This window comes from Jaculus jaculus, chromosome 18 (assembly GCF_020740685.1).
Source record: "Jaculus jaculus isolate mJacJac1 chromosome 18, mJacJac1.mat.Y.cur, whole genome shotgun sequence".
Classification (NCBI taxonomy): Eukaryota; Metazoa; Chordata; class Mammalia; order Rodentia; family Dipodidae; genus Jaculus; species Jaculus jaculus.
This window is the reverse complement of record NC_059119.1, coordinates 34,068,334-34,085,006: the sequence shown is the minus strand read 5'-3', so window position 1 is coordinate 34,085,006 and position 16,673 is coordinate 34,068,334. Positions and strand designations below refer to the sequence as shown.

At 42.1% G+C, this 16,673-nt stretch overlaps 1 protein-coding gene across 6 annotated transcripts in view; it reads left to right on the top strand.

Annotated features, from left to right (window-relative positions):
* Erc1 (ELKS/RAB6-interacting/CAST family member 1) overlaps nucleotides 1-16,673 on the top strand; it is a 346,919-nt gene that overhangs the window by 118,949 nt on the left and 211,297 nt on the right. For all 6 annotated transcript variants that reach the window (XM_045137240.1, XM_045137238.1, XM_045137236.1 and 3 more), the window contains 2 exons: nucleotides 1,230-1,370; nucleotides 4,609-4,802. In XM_045137240.1, the coding sequence (XP_044993175.1) occupies nucleotides 1,230-1,370; nucleotides 4,609-4,802 (335 nt within the window). The remainder of the gene's footprint in view (nucleotides 1-1,229; nucleotides 1,371-4,608; nucleotides 4,803-16,673) is intronic.

The window sequence follows — 16,673 nt, the reverse complement described above, 5'->3', positions numbered from 1 at the left end:
TTCTGTGGATTTAAACTCTAGTCATAAGGCTTCCACAGTGAGAGCTTGTAACCACTGAACCATCTGCCCAGCCCCAACTTTGACTTTCTAATTCTCCTTCCTATACCTTCCAATTCTCATATTGAGGGCATGTGCCCCACTTGGTTTATGGTACTAGGGATTGAACCCAGGTCTCATGCATAGTAGGCAAGCACTCTGCCAACTGAACTGTATCTGCAGCTCGTGTTTAGAGCTTTGTGTCACTGTTCAGTCAACATTTGGAACCCATCTTATTTGACTTAATGTTTGAAAGCTAAAGTCTAATATAAATTTCTAGTTCTTTTTATTTGCAAGGAGAGAGATAAAGATATTGATATGTGTCTTATCGAAAGAGAGAGAGAGAGTGTGTGTGTGAGAGAGAAAATGAGTGAGTAACTATAGGCACACAAGGGCCTTTAGCTATTGCAAAGAAACTCCAGATTCATGTGTCACTTTGTGCATCTGGCTTTACACGATCACTGGGGAATTGAACCCAGGTTGTTAGGCTTTGCAGGCAAGTGCCTGAACCACTGAGCCATCTTTCCAGCCCAGTTTCTAGTTCTTAGTATGGAAACTTCAATCTGCCTTGATTGTAAATTAAGAAATTAAATCAAGCCTGGGTGTGGTGGTGCACACCTTTAATCCCAGCACTGAGGAGGCAGACACAGGAGGATTGCTGTGAGTTCAAGGCCAGACTGGAACTACAGAGTAAGTTTCAGGTCAACCTGGGGTAGAGTGAGACCCTACCTTTAAAAAAAAAAAAAAACCAGACAGAAAAAGCTGGGTGTGGTGGCATACTCCTTTAATCCCAGGACTTGGGAGGCTGAGGTAGGAGAATTGGCATTAGTTAGAGGCCACCCTGAGACTACATAATGAAATTCAGATCAGCCTGAGCTAGAGTGAAACCCTACCTTAAAGCCCCCCCCCCCAAAAAAAAAAAAATCAATTAAATCTAGGGACTAAGGAGATGGCTCAACAGTTAAAGGCACTTGCTTACAAACCATGTTGGCATGGGTTTAATCCCATAGCACACACATAAAGCCAGATACACAAAGTGGCACATGCATTTGGATGTTGTTTGCATTGGCAAGAAGCCCTGGCACTCCCGTACATACTCACTCTCTCTTTCGCCTTGAAAATAAAAAAAATTAAAAGATTTAACAAATGTTTTGTTGCGTTTTGCGTTTATTCAAGCTGCGTCTTGTTTTCAGACCTCACTCTTGGATTTGAAAGAACACGCTTCTTCCTTGGCTTCTTCAGGACTGAAAAAGGACTCGCGGCTCAAGACTCTGGAGATCGCTCTGGAGCAAAAGAAGGAGGAATGTCTGAACATGGAATCACAGTTGAAAAAGGTTAGAGAAGACATTTCTGTTTTCTTGCTTTGCTTTAAACGCTGCAGATAATCCTTGAGGTGTTTATGTGCCTGGAAGTATAAGCCCTCAAGAGTACAGGTTGTTAGCCCACTCTGTTCATTAGAGTCTCCCGTCCTTAGTGGGTAACTTGCTTTTCACACAACTTTGAGTGCTTTAGTTTAGATTCCCAGAACCTATGGACAAACCAGAGGCTGTGGTGGGCTTCGGGAATCTCAGTGCACCAAACAAGAAGGGAGGTGGAGGCAGGAGAACTTCCCAGAAGCTAGTGAACAGCATGGGGAACAACCTAAAAGTTGTCGCCGTTGTCTTCTTTTTAAAAATAGTATCTATCTGTCTGTCTGTCTGTCTATCTGATTAGACAGAGACATAAAGAGAGACAGATGGGGGTAGGGAGAGGGAGAGCGCACACACGAGAGTGAGCATGGGTGTGCCATTGCCTCTTGCCACTGCAAACAAATTATAGATCCGCATGTTACTCTGTGGTTCTGGCTTTACTGTGAGTATTGGGGAATTGAACCTGGATCTGCAGGCTCTGCAGGCATCTCCCTAGCCTGGACTGAGGCTTTAAGATCGGTGTGTGTGGGTGTGATGGGGGCCAGGAAGGAGATACATGTACATGAGTGCCTGTGCATTCCGAGACCAGATGTGTCTTTAGCCATGGTTTTCAGTGTACAATGTTCCCCTACAGGCTTATGTTTTTGACCACTTGGTCCCCAGCCAGTGATACTGTTTGGTTATGCTGTAAAACCTTTATTTTCTTTAACACTTAAAAACAAAATTTATTTTTTGCTTATTTGTGTATAAGGGTGAGGGGGGTAGAGAGAGAGAAACAGACATGGCACATGTGTGGGGTTAGAGAACAATTTTTTGGGTCAGTCCTTGCCTGTCTACTTCATTTGAGGCAGGAGTGCTGTGCTTACCACACGCTTCTAAGAAATTCCTCCTTTCTCCATCTCCCGTCTTGCTTTCAGTATCAGCATGTAGGAATTACCGAAGCCCACCGCTACTACTTGCTTTGTTCTTGGGTCTGGGAATCAAGCTCTGTTACTCCAGCTTGAGTTGTAAGCCATTTCCTAGCCAAGGTTGTAGAACCTCCAAGCAGTGAGGACTGGCTGGCAGAAGTAGGTCACTAGGGGTGGTCTTCGGGTTTTAGACAGGCCATCCTTCTAGCTGAGTTTTCTGCTTCCTTTCAGCCTCCAACAGGTTGCGCCTCATGCTGTTTGCTCCAGGTCCACGGCAGTGGATGGAGCCCCAGCCGCCATGTTCCCACCAGATAGATCTCTCTAAGCCCGGAGCCAGAATAAACCCTTCCCCCTTAATTTAGTTTTGCCAAGTATTAATATGCATATGAATATATGTATATATATATATACACATATATATATATAGAGAGAGAGAGAGAGAGGAAGGGAAGGAGGGAGGGAGTGAGTCATATTTCTTTATTTGAGAGGGAGAGAGAGAAAGAGGCTGATAGAAAGAATGGGTACACCAAGGCTTTCAGCCACTGCAAACAAACTCCAGACGCATGCACCACCTTATGCATCTGGCTTACATGGGTCCTGGGGAATCGAACCTGGATCCTTTAGCTTTGCTGGAAGGCGCCATAACTGCTAAACCATCTCTCTAGCCCCATATATAATTATACATACATACATACATACATACATACATACATACATAAAGTAATTCATGCCAGGTGTGTAGTGCATGCCTTTAATACCAGTACTCACAAGGCAGAAGTAGGAGGAGCTCTGTGAGTTCAAGGCCATCCTGGGACTACAGCGTGAGTTCCAGGTGAGCTGTGGCTAGAGAGAGACCTGACCTTGACAAAAAAATTGATGGGCTGGAGAGCTGGCTTAGTGGTTAAGGCACTGGCCTGTGAAGTCTTAAGAACCCAGGTTCGATTCCCCAGGACTCATATAAACCAGACAAGGTGGTGCATGTGTCTGGAGTTCATTTGCAGTGGCTGGAGGTCCTGGCACACCCATTCTGTCTTTCTCCCCCTCTTTCTCTCTCAAATAAATAAAATAAGTCTTAGAATATTTAGAAAGATAAGTCATGACTTGAAAACTAATTTAAAATTATACAAATTTTTTGTTTCTTAATTCATTCATTCATTTGAGATAGAGACAGAGAGGATGAGTTCGGGTATATCAGGGCCTCCTGGGGCTGCAATCAGTCTCTGGGCATATGTACCACTTTGTGCATCTGGCTTCTCATGGGTACTGAGAATCAAACCCAGGTCGTCACACTCTGCAGGCAAGCACCTTTCACTACTGAACCATCTCTCCAGCCCAAATTCTTTATTATATTTTTTAATGAATTGACATTATTAGGTGCTTTTTAATGATACAATCCTATATAACATTTCTTAATTTTTAGTGTGGTTCTTGATTTCTGATTATTTATTTGTCCCTTGTTACCTTAAAATTTTGAAATTTGATTTAAGAGATTGTACATATGAAAGTAGACATTTTCTTAGGTCTAGTTTCACAGTATTACAATTGTAGTGTTTATATCATTGTTCATGACTCTAGAGTGGCCTCTTGAACTACCTTGGTAAGACTGATAACACTAATGCTTTATTTTCATTCATCACTGCAGTTTGAAGTATTAATTGGTTTATGATGATTTTGGCCTAATAGTACATGTTCAGAGATATTTTTTTGTTTGTTTGTTTGTTTTTCGAGGTAGGGTCTCACTCTGGTCCAGGCTGACCTGGAATTCACTATGGAGTCTCAGGGTGGCCTTGAACTCACAGTGATCCTCCTACCTCTGCCTCCCGAGTGCTGGGATTAAAGGCGTACGCCACCACGCCCAGCCAGAGATATTTTTATACTTGAATCTAGCTGGGTATGGCAGTTCACACTTGACTTTCATGAGGCTTAGGTAGAATACTCACAGTGAGTCTATGGCCAGCTTAAGTCACAGAGTGAGTTCCAGGTCATCCTAGGCTAGAATGAGACCCTACTTCAGAAAAAAGCAACAACAGGACAAAGCCCTGAGTCCATTTGTAACTTAAGGGAAATATTTGTTGATTACTGATTTTTTTCTATTTAATATTTAAGCAGATAAATGCCCTTTTGAATTGAAGATTAACCGTTATGTATTTGATAACTAGCTATTGACATTGGAGTATAAATAGTTCTTTAGGCCAAGATTTACCAATTGCCTCTGTGGATTTATCTGGATAGACTTTGGACATTTCTTTCTGTAGGCACATGAGGCAACATTGGAAGCCAGAGCCAGTCCAGAAATGAGTGACCGAATACAGCAGTTGGAAAGAGAGATTGCCAGGTACAAAGATGATTCCAGCAAATCCCAGGCAGAAGTTGATCGTCTCTTGGAAATCTTGAAAGAGGTGGAAATCGAAAAGAATGACAAAGATAAGAAGATAGCTGAATTGGAAAGGTAAGTGAAGGGGAGCTAAGTGGGGCTCCCTGGGTATTTTTACAACTGTACTTTTGAAGATAATACTTTTTTTTAGTATTATCTGCCTGTAAAGTTAGGTTTCTCAGCAGTTGTTTTTTGCTTTCTATTTGTTGTAAGTCAGTATAAATTTAAAAGGCAACATAGAATGGGGATGAAGAGGGAAATTATAACTTCATTATTATTGACAAGATTAAAGAAATCAAAAATGTCTACTGGTTAATCAAGAAAGTATAAATTGGTACTTAGTTTTATTATTACTTTGCACAGTGAATTCTCAGGAATAAGGAGTTAATATTTTATAGTAGCTTTAGATCTTTTTTTTTTTATAAGTTGATGCTGTTTGGGGCTGAGATTTTAGACTTCATAATTTAGAATGTGGAAAAGCAAATGACTACATCAGGAGATGGCTTCGTGGTTAGGGCACTTGCATGAGAAGACTGAGGACCCAGGTTCGATTCCCCACAAACCCACATAAGCCAGATATACAAGGTGGTGCATGTGTCTGGAGCTTGTTTAAAGAAAAAGAATTAGAAGGAGCATTCTAATGATAATGATGATAATTGAAAAGACCCAGATGCGACTCTTTTCAGGCTCTTAATTTGAATTCTTCAAAGTGGGTTGTGTTTGAACTGATCCTGCCAGATAGCTCTCAGAATGTTCTTTGTCCTTCATTATTATTTTACGCTTAGCATCAAGCATATAATTTGTTAGCCTTTTCTTTACATCATTTATGTAGCAAAATATGTGCATAAAAACAGTTGTTCCCCATAGAACTTTGTTAGTTACTCATATTCTGCGCAACCAGAAAGATTGACAGTGGCAGACTGAAGTCATTAATTCACATGGATCCTTAGGGACTGACTGATCCTTGGGAATAATTTACATTCATATTTTTGAAGGCTGGGAAATATTAGACTCCTAATAAATTGAGTACTAAGCTTTAAAAGTTACTGGTAGGCTTGATGTTTCATGCTGAAGCTATATTTTTCTACTCTGTATCCGTAAAATTTGATTTCTAATAAACCAAAAGCGCCTGGCCCTTAAAATTCTTTACTGAACTGAAAGTATGAGTGAACTGGGCTTACTATCTATTCTTGTGTTTCCTGTTGGCGTTAACTCTGCATGTTCTAGAGTTCTGGATAAGACAGATGGGAAAAAAAAAAACTTTAAAATAAATCTTTTAATTTATTTGGACAGACAAACTCATTGACTGAGAGATACTGGGTACGCCAGGGCCTTCAGCCACTACAAATGAATTCTAAATGCATATGTCACTTTGCATAGCTGGATTATATGGTAAATCTATTTTTAGCTGTCTCAAGAACCTCCACACTGATTTCCACAGTGGATGTACCAGACTACATTCCCACCAACAGTGTAGAAGGGTTTCCCTTTTCTGTATCCTCACCAACATTTATTGCCAATTTTTAAATTTTGTTTATTTATTTATTTAAGAAGGACAGAGAAAGAGAGAGAGAATAGGTGCATCAAGGCCTCCAGCCACTGCAAACGAACCCCAGATATATGTGCCGCCTTATGCATCTGGCTTATGTGGGTACTGGGGAATCCAGCCTTGAGCTGGGGTCCTTAGGCTTCACAGGCAAGCACTTAACCATTAAGCCATATCTCCAGTCCCACCATTCCCTCCCCCCCCCTTTTCTTTTCTTGAGACTAGATTTCATGTAGCCCAGGCTGGTCTCAAACTGAACTTTTTGTTTTGGTTTAATAGGTAGGTTTTCTTAGCCCAGGCTTACCTGGAATTCATTATGAAGTCTCAGGCTGGCCTCAAACTCACAGCGATCCTCATACCTCTGCCTTCTGAGTGTTGGGATTAAAGGAGTGTGCCACCATGCCTGGCTTCCTCTATTCTCTTCTTCTTTTTTAAAAAATATTTTTATTTATTTATTTGAGAGACAGAGACAGGAAGAGGCAGAGAGAAAGAGAATGGGCATGCCAGGGCCTCCAGCCACTGCAGACTCCGGACACATGGACCCCTTGTGCATCTGGCTTACCTGGGTTCCTAGGGAATTGAACTGGGGTCCTTAGGCTTCGCAGGCAAACGCCTTAACTGCTAAGCCATTTCCTCAGCCCCCATTTGTTTTCTTTCTTTTTTTTTTTTTAAAGAAGAATGGAAGCTATTCTTTCTTTTTTTTTTCTTTTTTTCTTTTTTATTTATTTGAGAGCGACAGACACAGAGAGAAAGACAGATAGAGGGGGAGAGAGAGAATGGGTGCGCCAGGGCTTCCAGCCTCTGCAGACAAACTCCAGACACGTGTGCCCCCTTGTGCATCTGGCTAACGTGGGACCTGGGGAACCAAGCCTCAAACCGGGGTCCTTAGGCTTCACAGGCAAGCGCTTAACCGCTAAGCCATCTCTCCAGCCCCCCATTTGTTTTCTTAATGATAGCCATTCTTACAGTAGTGAGATGGACTCTCAAAGTAGTTTTAAGTTGCATTCCCCTGATGGCTAAGGATTTAAGATACTTTTTTACTCTAGTTCCATACCCCATTTTTAAATTAGGTTGTTTGATTTCTTACTTTGTTTTTTGAGTTCTTTGTATATTCTTGGATATTAATCCTCTGTCAGATGTATAGTTGGCAAAGATTTTCTCCCATCCAGGCTATCTCTTTGTTCTATTGACAGTGTCCTTTACAAAAGCTTTGTAATTTCATGAGATCCCAGTGGTGGATTAGTGGTTTCATTTCTTGAGATACAAATTGGAAAGGAAGAGATCAAATTGTCATCATTTACAGATGCCTATGTATGCCTATGCCAATATGTTGATGGGATTTTTCTACCTTTTCCTCTAGCAGTTTCAGAGTTTTAGGTCTGTTATTAAGGTCCCTGGTCCATTTGGACTGGATTCTTGTGCATGGCAAAAGACAAGGATCTGTTTTCATCCTTCTGCATATAGATATCCAGATTTTCCAGCACCACTTGTTGAAGAATCTGTGACTTTTCTCCAAAGAGTATTTTTGTCAAAAATCAGATGGCTGTAGCTTCCTGGATTAACATCTGCATCTTCTCTTCTGTTCCATTGATCTATGTGTCTGTCTTTGGGCCAGTGCTGATTTTGTTACTATGGCTTTTTTTTTTAATTAGTTTTGTGCTCAGTGAATATAGTCAAGTTGGTACCATTGTCAGCCTCCTCCCTGCCCTTCCCCCTCCACAGGGACCCTTCTTGTTGGGGTATATGGGTTGTGCATTGTGGGGTTAGCCATCAGTTATGGGTAGGAGGAAATGTCTCTCTGTATCATGACCCAACGTGTGGCTCTGACATTCTTTCCACCCCCTCTTCCACAAATTTCCCTGAGCCATGTTGGGTCCATTTTAGGCCTCCTTCAGTGGTGAGGTCTTGGGAGCCTCTAGGTTTCAGATATCTGGTTTGGCAGGAGTTGATTGTTCTCTGTGTCTATCTCCTTTACCTTTATGTTGCTACCAGATTCACAAAGAAAAAAACACTTTTGCTTGTTTCCCTAATTATTCTTAGTTTCAGCTGGGACCCTTTTGAGGTATGATGGGGGTGGTTCTCTCCTTAGGATCTGCATCTATCTGAAAAAGAGAAGCAGATTCTCTGACAGAGAGTAAAGTTAGCACAAAATAAATGGGATAATCATTAATTTTTAGAAAGAATTTAATAGGTGTAGGCCCTCTTCTAGCCCATGATTGTTCAAAGCTTGATAATGGAGAGTGGGCTCATTTTTGGATATGGTTCTGACTTGTTTCCCAGCTCCAGCTGTGGTTTCCTTCCACTGAGCAGGTCAGTTAGCCAGGTCAAGAGCAGTTGGTTTCCTACCCTGGCTGTGTGCCACTTATTGCACTTGTGTGAGCATCACATCAAGTTGTTTGCTGCTAAGTAGGTTAGACCATGAGTTGCTTAGACAGATGTTGGTCAGTGTAGCACCTTCTGGCACTAGGTATGCTGTCTGGGGACTGACTCTCTGCCAGCTTCCAGCCATGTCACTCCTTGTTACATGCCAACAGCATATGGTGTCTTCAGCAGCAGGGTCTTAACCACTAATCTTTGGTGGGTCATCAAGTACTCTGACAGAAATCTGTCTTCTTTTGAGAAACTTTGTAGGTCTCTGATCAAGAGCTAGTACTGGGAGTTACAGGTCAGCACTCAAGAAGAGAGGGAAGAAAAAGATAAGTATTATTAAAGAGATAGATAGGTGAGAGAGAAGAGGGGGAGAGAGAGCATGCACGAAACAGAAATAGGAGAAGATTATGGTCAGTCTTCATCATACTTCTCCAGGGCCTTGTGACTCAGGTGTTCCCTCTAAGGGCCTGGTGGAGGTTCAAACATTTGATCTGTCTTTTAGGATGTAGAATTTTATGGTACCATTGCCATTTGGGTCCAGATTTGTGTCCCCAACCCCTTCCCTTACCCTCTTCTTCCTCATATAGCTTAAAATTGGGTGTGGTGATACCTCCAAGTGTTGCTCAAAATTATTTTGACTATTCTAGTTTTTTTATGCTTCCAAATGAATTTTAGGATTGTTTTTGTATTTCCATGAAGAATGCCATTGGAATCTTATTTTATTTATTTATTTATTGGAGGTAGGGTTTCACTATAGTCCAGGCTGACCTGGAATTCACTATGTAGTCTCAGGCTGGCCTCAAACTCATGGTGATCCTCCTGCATCTGCCTCCCTAGTGTTAGGCTAAAGGCATGCACCACCACACTCAGAACCATTGGAACTTTAATGGGGATAGCATTAAGTGTGTGGATTGCATTTGGTAAGATTGATATTTTCACAATATTGATTCTTACAATCCAAGAACAAGGGATTTTTTCCCATTTCCTAGTGTCTTCTACAATTTCTTGCTTGAGTGTTTTAAAGTTCTCATTGTAGAGGTTCCTTCACTTCCTTGGGTAGGTTTATTCCAAGGTACTTTATTTATTTATTCTTTTATTTATTTTTGTTTTTTCAAGATAGGGTCTCACTCTGTAGCCCAGGCTGACCTGGAATTCAGTATATAGTCTCAGGGTGGCCTCAAACTCGCGGTGATCCTCCTAGCTCTGCCTCCTGAGTGCTGGGATTAAAGAAAGGTGTGCACCACCATGCCTGCCTGTCTGTCTGTCTGTCTGTCTGTATGTATGTATTTATTTATTTATTTTGAAGCATTTGTGAATAGGAGAGATTCCCTGATTTCATCCTCCAAATGTTTGTTGTTAGTATATTGGAAGACGACTGATTTGTTAATAGTGTTTATCAGCTCTAACAGTTTGCTGGTAGAGTCTTTAGGGTCCTTTATGTATAGAATCATATCATCTGTAAATCATGATAATTTGATCTCTTCCTTTCCAATTTGTATATCTTTTATGAGTGTCTCTTGCCTTACTACTATAGCTAAGACTTCCCATAATATATTAAATAAAATTGGGGACAGTGGACACCCTTGTCTTGTTCCTGAATTTAGTGGAAAAGCTTCAGGTTGTTCCCCATTTAGCATTATGCTGACTGTAGATTTGTTATAGATAGCTTTTAGTATGTGGAAACATGTTCCTTCTATTCCCAGTCCCTGTAGGATTTTTACAATGAAGGGATGTTGGATTTTGTCAAATGCCTTTCCTGCATCTACCTCTCCCTCCCAAGTGCTTGGATAAAAGGCATGTACCACCGCGCCCAGCTACCCTGTATTCTTAATGGTTGCTCTTTTCATAGTGTCCCGGATATCTTGAAATTCCCATTCATACCTTCCTATTAGCTCGTCTTTCTCTTTGTTGGACTGTATTAGATCTGCCACCTGGTCTTGTAGTTTAGATATTTTGGTCTCTCCTTCATCCATTCTACCGGTGAGACTTTCCACTGTGTTTTTTATTTTACAATGTTTTTCAGTGCTAGAATTTCTGCCTGGTTTTTCTTCAGTATTTCTATTTCCTTACTGATGTTTTGTAATAACCTCCTTATTTCATTAAGCTGATTTCCTATGTTCTCTTGGAATTCCTTCAGGAGTTTTGTTTTCTTATTTGATTTCTTTGAGTATAGATAAAATCTTTGTTTTGAAATCTTTGTCAGGCATTTCATCTAAAACCATTGCATTGGGGTCATTTCTGGTGAATTTATAATTTTTGGTGGGATTATATTGTCTTGATTCTTTGTATTTCTTGTATTATAATGTAGCCAGTTTTGCATCCTGAGTTAATTTGATGCTTTAGCTTTCTAATTATCTGCAGTTCACTTAGACTTGGAAGTCCAACTTGATGAACCTCCAGAGTGGGAGTTTAAGTGCCAAGTGTAGCTATTGAGTTTTCTGCTATTCACGTATTCTAATGGGCTGGGTAGAGGAATTTACTGGCAAAATTCTAAAATTCAGCTGAGCACTATACATATTCAGTAACAACCAGCACAGAATATGCAAGTGTGAGCATTGAAATAAACAGATGACCTTATAAAGCCAAAATCCCTAAGGGTGTGTGCTGCTCTACATCCTTAATTCTGTCAGCTGGGAGGCTGAGATTTCTGTTCTGAAATGGTTTCCAGGTCAGCCTTGGTCTGAGTCAGACCCTTCCTCCAATAATGACAGAAGAAAAAGACAAAGGCCCTATTAATCTGAAAGCGTCAAAGGCAACAATCCCCAAACACAGCTTACTTGAGAGTGGTAAAGCTACCCACGAATATGTAACCCATAACCTGCCCTGGCGTGGAAAGAGATTAGCACTTCCAGTGCAGGCCTGTGTACCTGCTTTTTTTGTCAGTTGGCCTTGTTACCTTTTGGAGTGGCTTCCAATCTCACCTATCCCGAGTGCCCACCTCGATCCCTCTGTGTTATGCTGTGGACCTGGTGTTCTGATCAGCTCTGCTGTATGCCTACTGTGGGGGACTGAATACGTTCTCTGGAGGCGCATGAGCCTGATAGTTGGGGGCTGGGAGAGTGCTGGACGCGTGGAGTTGTACTAGAACTGCTCAGCTGGTCCTGCTTGTTTCTCCTTCAGCTGGTCCCTGCAATCTCCCCTTCAAGTTTCTTGACTTTGGTAGGAGGCTGATGAGGTTGGAAAATCCCCTCGTTTGGTCTTTGCTCCTGTAGCTTGGCACTGGGCTGGGCAGGTGTGCTGGGCCGCAAGCCCCTCAGTGGGATTCTTGCTGCTTTCCTCTTTTCTGGTGGATCTTGGTCGCTCCTGCATCTCCGCTGTGGCCGATAAAAACCTATACACACACCTTCACTTTTGGGAAGAAAAGTGCATTTTGCTGTGGCTTTGCATAAATCCCTCCCTGGGCTGGTTTGGTGTGCATCCTATGCAGCCATCTTACCCAGATATCTTAGCAGTGTTTTGAGGCAAAGTTAGACTCTGGAAAACTGACTGTCTGACTGTCTCTCCCCCCCCACCATATCACTTTTAAATCATAACATTGCTCCTCTGGTCTTCAAAAGCTCATTAACATCTTTTAGTGCAAAATGCTCTTAGTTCATCTGTACATGGCTCTAAAGCCTAACATTGTTCAAAAGCTTGAAGTTCAAACTCTCTTCTAAGAATCATGACAAACTTATAAAATAAAAATGTTACCTTCAATGCACAGTGGTACAGAGTAAGCATTCTATTCCAAAAGAGGAATGGACGCTCAGCATGGAATGACTGGTCCAAAGCAGGGTCGAAGTCCAGCAGGTGAACACCCAGTCCTGCAGCTCAGGGTGCTGTCTCTGGGCCAGGATGCCCTCCTCCTGGCTTCAGTGGCCTTGCATAGCCTCCCTCCCCCTTTCAACTCGGGTCCCTGCATCACACATAGCTCCTCTCTTGGCAGGCTACATTCCATGCGTGCGGCTTTCTTTCTTGGATGTTCATGATCCTTACATCTCTAGCATCTTCTGCATTCTCCAGTGCAACTCATACCTTCACAGCTCATGGACTGTCTTCCTAGGGAATCACTGAGGGAAACCTGACCTTGCCCCACATCACCTGGCTTCAGTGGCTTTTGGGAACCATTGCACCACTCACTGTGACGCCATGCGCTTTTGATTTTGCATGATTCCATGTTCCCAGGCTTGCCTGAGGTGCCATCTGCCATGCCCACCCACAGTGGTAGTTGCCTATGTCCCTTTGCCATCTGAACCTGGGAAAACACTTTCCCGAAGGCTGTTTTTGAGTTGGAAACACTAAAGGGACAGTCTTGGATGAATTGACATTTTCACAGGCTGGAACCTTAGACACGCGAGTTCTTGCTTGCATTAAGGCACTGTGAAGTGCACAGGGCGAGCGTTCTCCTTGATACGCTAATCTTTAGCAGTTACACCTGCCTTTTCTACACCTACCTCATTTGTAGCTTAAACTCACTTATGCTCCTTTCCTTGTCAAATCATACATTTTTCATGTTTTTCTGTCTTCCATTATATGTCTTTTAAAATATTTTATCTATTTATTTATTTGAGAGAAAGAGGCAGATAGAAAGAGGGAGAGAATGGGTGTGTCAGGGCCTCTAGCCACCAGAATTGAACTTCAGACCCATGGGCCACCTTGTGCATCTGGCTTTATGTGGGTACTGGATAACTGAACCTGGGTCCTTTGGCTTTGCTGGCAAGTGCCTCAACTGTTGAGCCCTCTTTCTAGCCCTCGTTATCTATCTACCTGGCATTTACATGAATATTCAGAATCTGAATGCCATTTTATTAAAATGATATTTTCAATTATTTGAAAGAGGGAGGGAAGGAGGCACACCAGGGCCTCCCGCCACTGCAAATGAGCTCCAAGTGGATGCGGCACCTTGTGCATCTGGTTTACAAGAGTCTTGGGAAATCAAATGTGGGTCCTTTGGCTTTGCAGGAAAGCACCTTAACTGGTAAGCCATCTCTCTAGCCCCTGAATGCAAGTTTTTATTTTTCTTTAATTTTTTTTTTTTTTTGAGGTAGGGTCTCACTCTATCTAGCTCAGGCTGACCTGGAATTCACTATGGGGAGGTTCTCATGGTGGCCTTGAACTCAGAGCGATCCTCTTACCTCTGTTTCCTGAGTGCTGGGATTAAAGGCGTGTGCCACCACACCCAGCTGCCAGTTTTGTAAGTTTTTGGTTGGTTTGTTTGTTGGAGAGAGTTAAAGAGAATGGGCATGCCAGGGTCTCTTGCCAGTACACATGAACTCTAGACACATGCAAAGCTTTGTGCATCTGGCTTTACATAGGAACTGGAGAATTGGACCCACGCCAGTAGGCTTTGCAAGCAAGTACCTTTAACCACTGAGCCATCTCTCCAGCCCCAGACTCTGTTCTTCATGCTTGTGCAGCAAGTGCTTTATCCACTGAGCCATCCTCTGAGCCCCAGTGCATGGCTTTTGAAATCAGCTTCACTTATGTTTTCAGGATATGGGCAGAGCACAGACTGTTCAGCAGAAATTAATCTGAGTAATCTGTAGCCCATTATTTGAGAGTCCTTGTTCCCCTCTGAAACCCCATGAACTCAGCGTTACTGTCTCCAGTTCCCCTGGCATTTTGGTTTTCCAGACTCTCTTAAGAATGGCCCCTTAAGGTCTGCTTATAATGTAGAGATTCTCTAACTTGAAGCACCAAACTGTTCCGTCTTCCTCTTAGCAACAGTCCCACTCCTCATTGCCAGTTTTCTGTTTCAGTTACTTTTCTCCTTGAAGTGACACAATTCCTTGCTGCAATGACCAAGTTCATAACAAGAAGCAGTTTATTTAGGTTCACACTTGGAGGGTATCATGGGCAGGGTGGGTGGTATGTGTTGGTGGGAGTATGAGATATGTGTATAGAGGCCAGAAGACAACCTCAGGTGGTTTTCCTCAGGCACTCACTGTCTTTCTTTTTGGAGATGGGGTCTCTCATTGACCTGGAACTTGTCCAGAAGGCAGCACTGACTAACCAGTAAAGCTCACGGCTCTGTCTGTACTTCACTGGTGCTGGTATTACAAATGTGTGCTACCACACTTGACTTTAGAAACCAAACACTGGGCGTGGTGGCACATGCCTTTAATCCCAGCACTCGGGAGGCAGAGGTAGGAGGATCATCTTGAGTTTGAGGCCACCCTGAAACTACATAGTGAATTCCAGGTCAGCCTGGGCTAGAGTGGAATTCTACCTCAAAAAGCAAACAAACAAAAAATAACAAAACAAAACTTGGATTCTGGTGATGGATAAGCCCTTTAGTCACTGAAATATTTTCCCTAGCCCCATGTTTTTGATTCTTAGAGTAAAAGTTGAGGTTATGAAGATAATCAGGATAGCATTAGGCATTATAAGTTTTAACTATTTAGGGGGTAATATTAATTTCTGAAATGGATTAATTTTTAAAAATTTTATTTATTTATTCATTTGACAGAGAAAGAGGGAGAGAGAGAGAGATTGAGAATGGGCACACCAGAGCCTCCAGCCACTGTAAACGAACTGCAGATGCATGTGCCCCCTTGTGCATCTGGCTTACATGGGTTCTGGGGAATCGAACATGGGTCCTTTAGCTTTGCAGGCAAGTTTCTTAACCACTTAGTTACCTCTCTAGTCCCCTGCAATTGATTAATTCACAAAAAGAGAATCCTACTTAATATAAAAGACAGTACCATAGGAGCTTCATGCTCTAAGGGATTATTGATCATGGCTACTTTGCCTTGGAAGTAGTGTTTTTTTGGTAGAGCTATTCTTCATTATTGCTGTTAGATTGCACCATTTAAGGATTTTTTTTTTTTTTGGTACATGTGGATTTGAACTTTTGAGAAAATTATTTCAAATAAATTTATTTTGTAATCTGTAGAGTAGCAGAAGCTGTCACTGTTTTTCTGCTTTCTTAAAAAATAAATTTATTGGGCTGGAGAGATGGCTTAGTGGTTAAGCGCCTGCCTGTGAAGCCTAAGGACCCTGGTTTGAGGTTCAATTCCCCAGGACCCACATTAGCCTGATGAACAAGGGAGCACACGCGTCTGGAGTTTGTTTGCAGTGGCTGGAGGCCCTGGTGCACCCATTCTCTTTCTCTATCTGCTTCTTTCTCTCTCTCTCTGCTGTTCTTAAATAAATAAAAATTAAATTTAAAAAAATAAAGTTATTTATGTGTGTGTGTGAGTGAGAGAGAGAGGGAGAGAATGGACACTCCATGGCCTCTAGCCACCGCAAAATAACTCCAGACACATGTGCCAACATGTGCATCTGGCTTTTTGTGGGTTCTGGGGAATTGAACCTGGGTCCTTTAGCTTTGCAGGCAAGCGCCTTAACCAGTTAAGTCATCTCTCCAGTCCATTTTTCTATTTTTCCACTTGAATCCTCTTTATGAACTGTGTACACCATCCAGCGGTGTTTAGATAAATGCAAAATGAATATACATGCCAGGCAAAATATGATTTAATGGAGGGTCAAGGGTTGCACTCCAGTGCTCCCCAAACGGACTGTGCTCTCAGACTCTCAGGCTTTGTTTAGATTCAGACGGCCAAAGCTCTAGCCCAGGGAGTCTGAGCATAAGACAGATCAGGAGATCCCATCAGGTCAGATCATGCATGCCATGCGTTGTTTGTTTATGTTGATTTCATCAGGAAATGTTTAGAGAAGCTGGAGTTTCCCATCTTCAATAAGTCCCACCCAAGGCTCATAGTTTTCCATGTCTCCAGGCTTAGCTTGTGCAAAATTAGCATTTTTCCAATTAGCCTGACCTCCAAAATGAACTAAAGTTTGTGAGGAAACAGCCAGCCCCAAAGTGGAAGTAGGTAAAGTTCAGCTTGTCAGCCTTGGACAACCACTTGATGCCAATTCTAGGTATTTAAATGACACAAAGGCAGCCAACACTTCTTTCCTAGTATTTAAGAAATTAATATTTTTCCTCTAGGAAATGGTCAAATTTAAATTTTTTTCCCCTTTGAGGAGCTTTCATTAAAGAAGATATTATAATTTATTAAGAACCACACTTGTTGAAAACTTTGTTG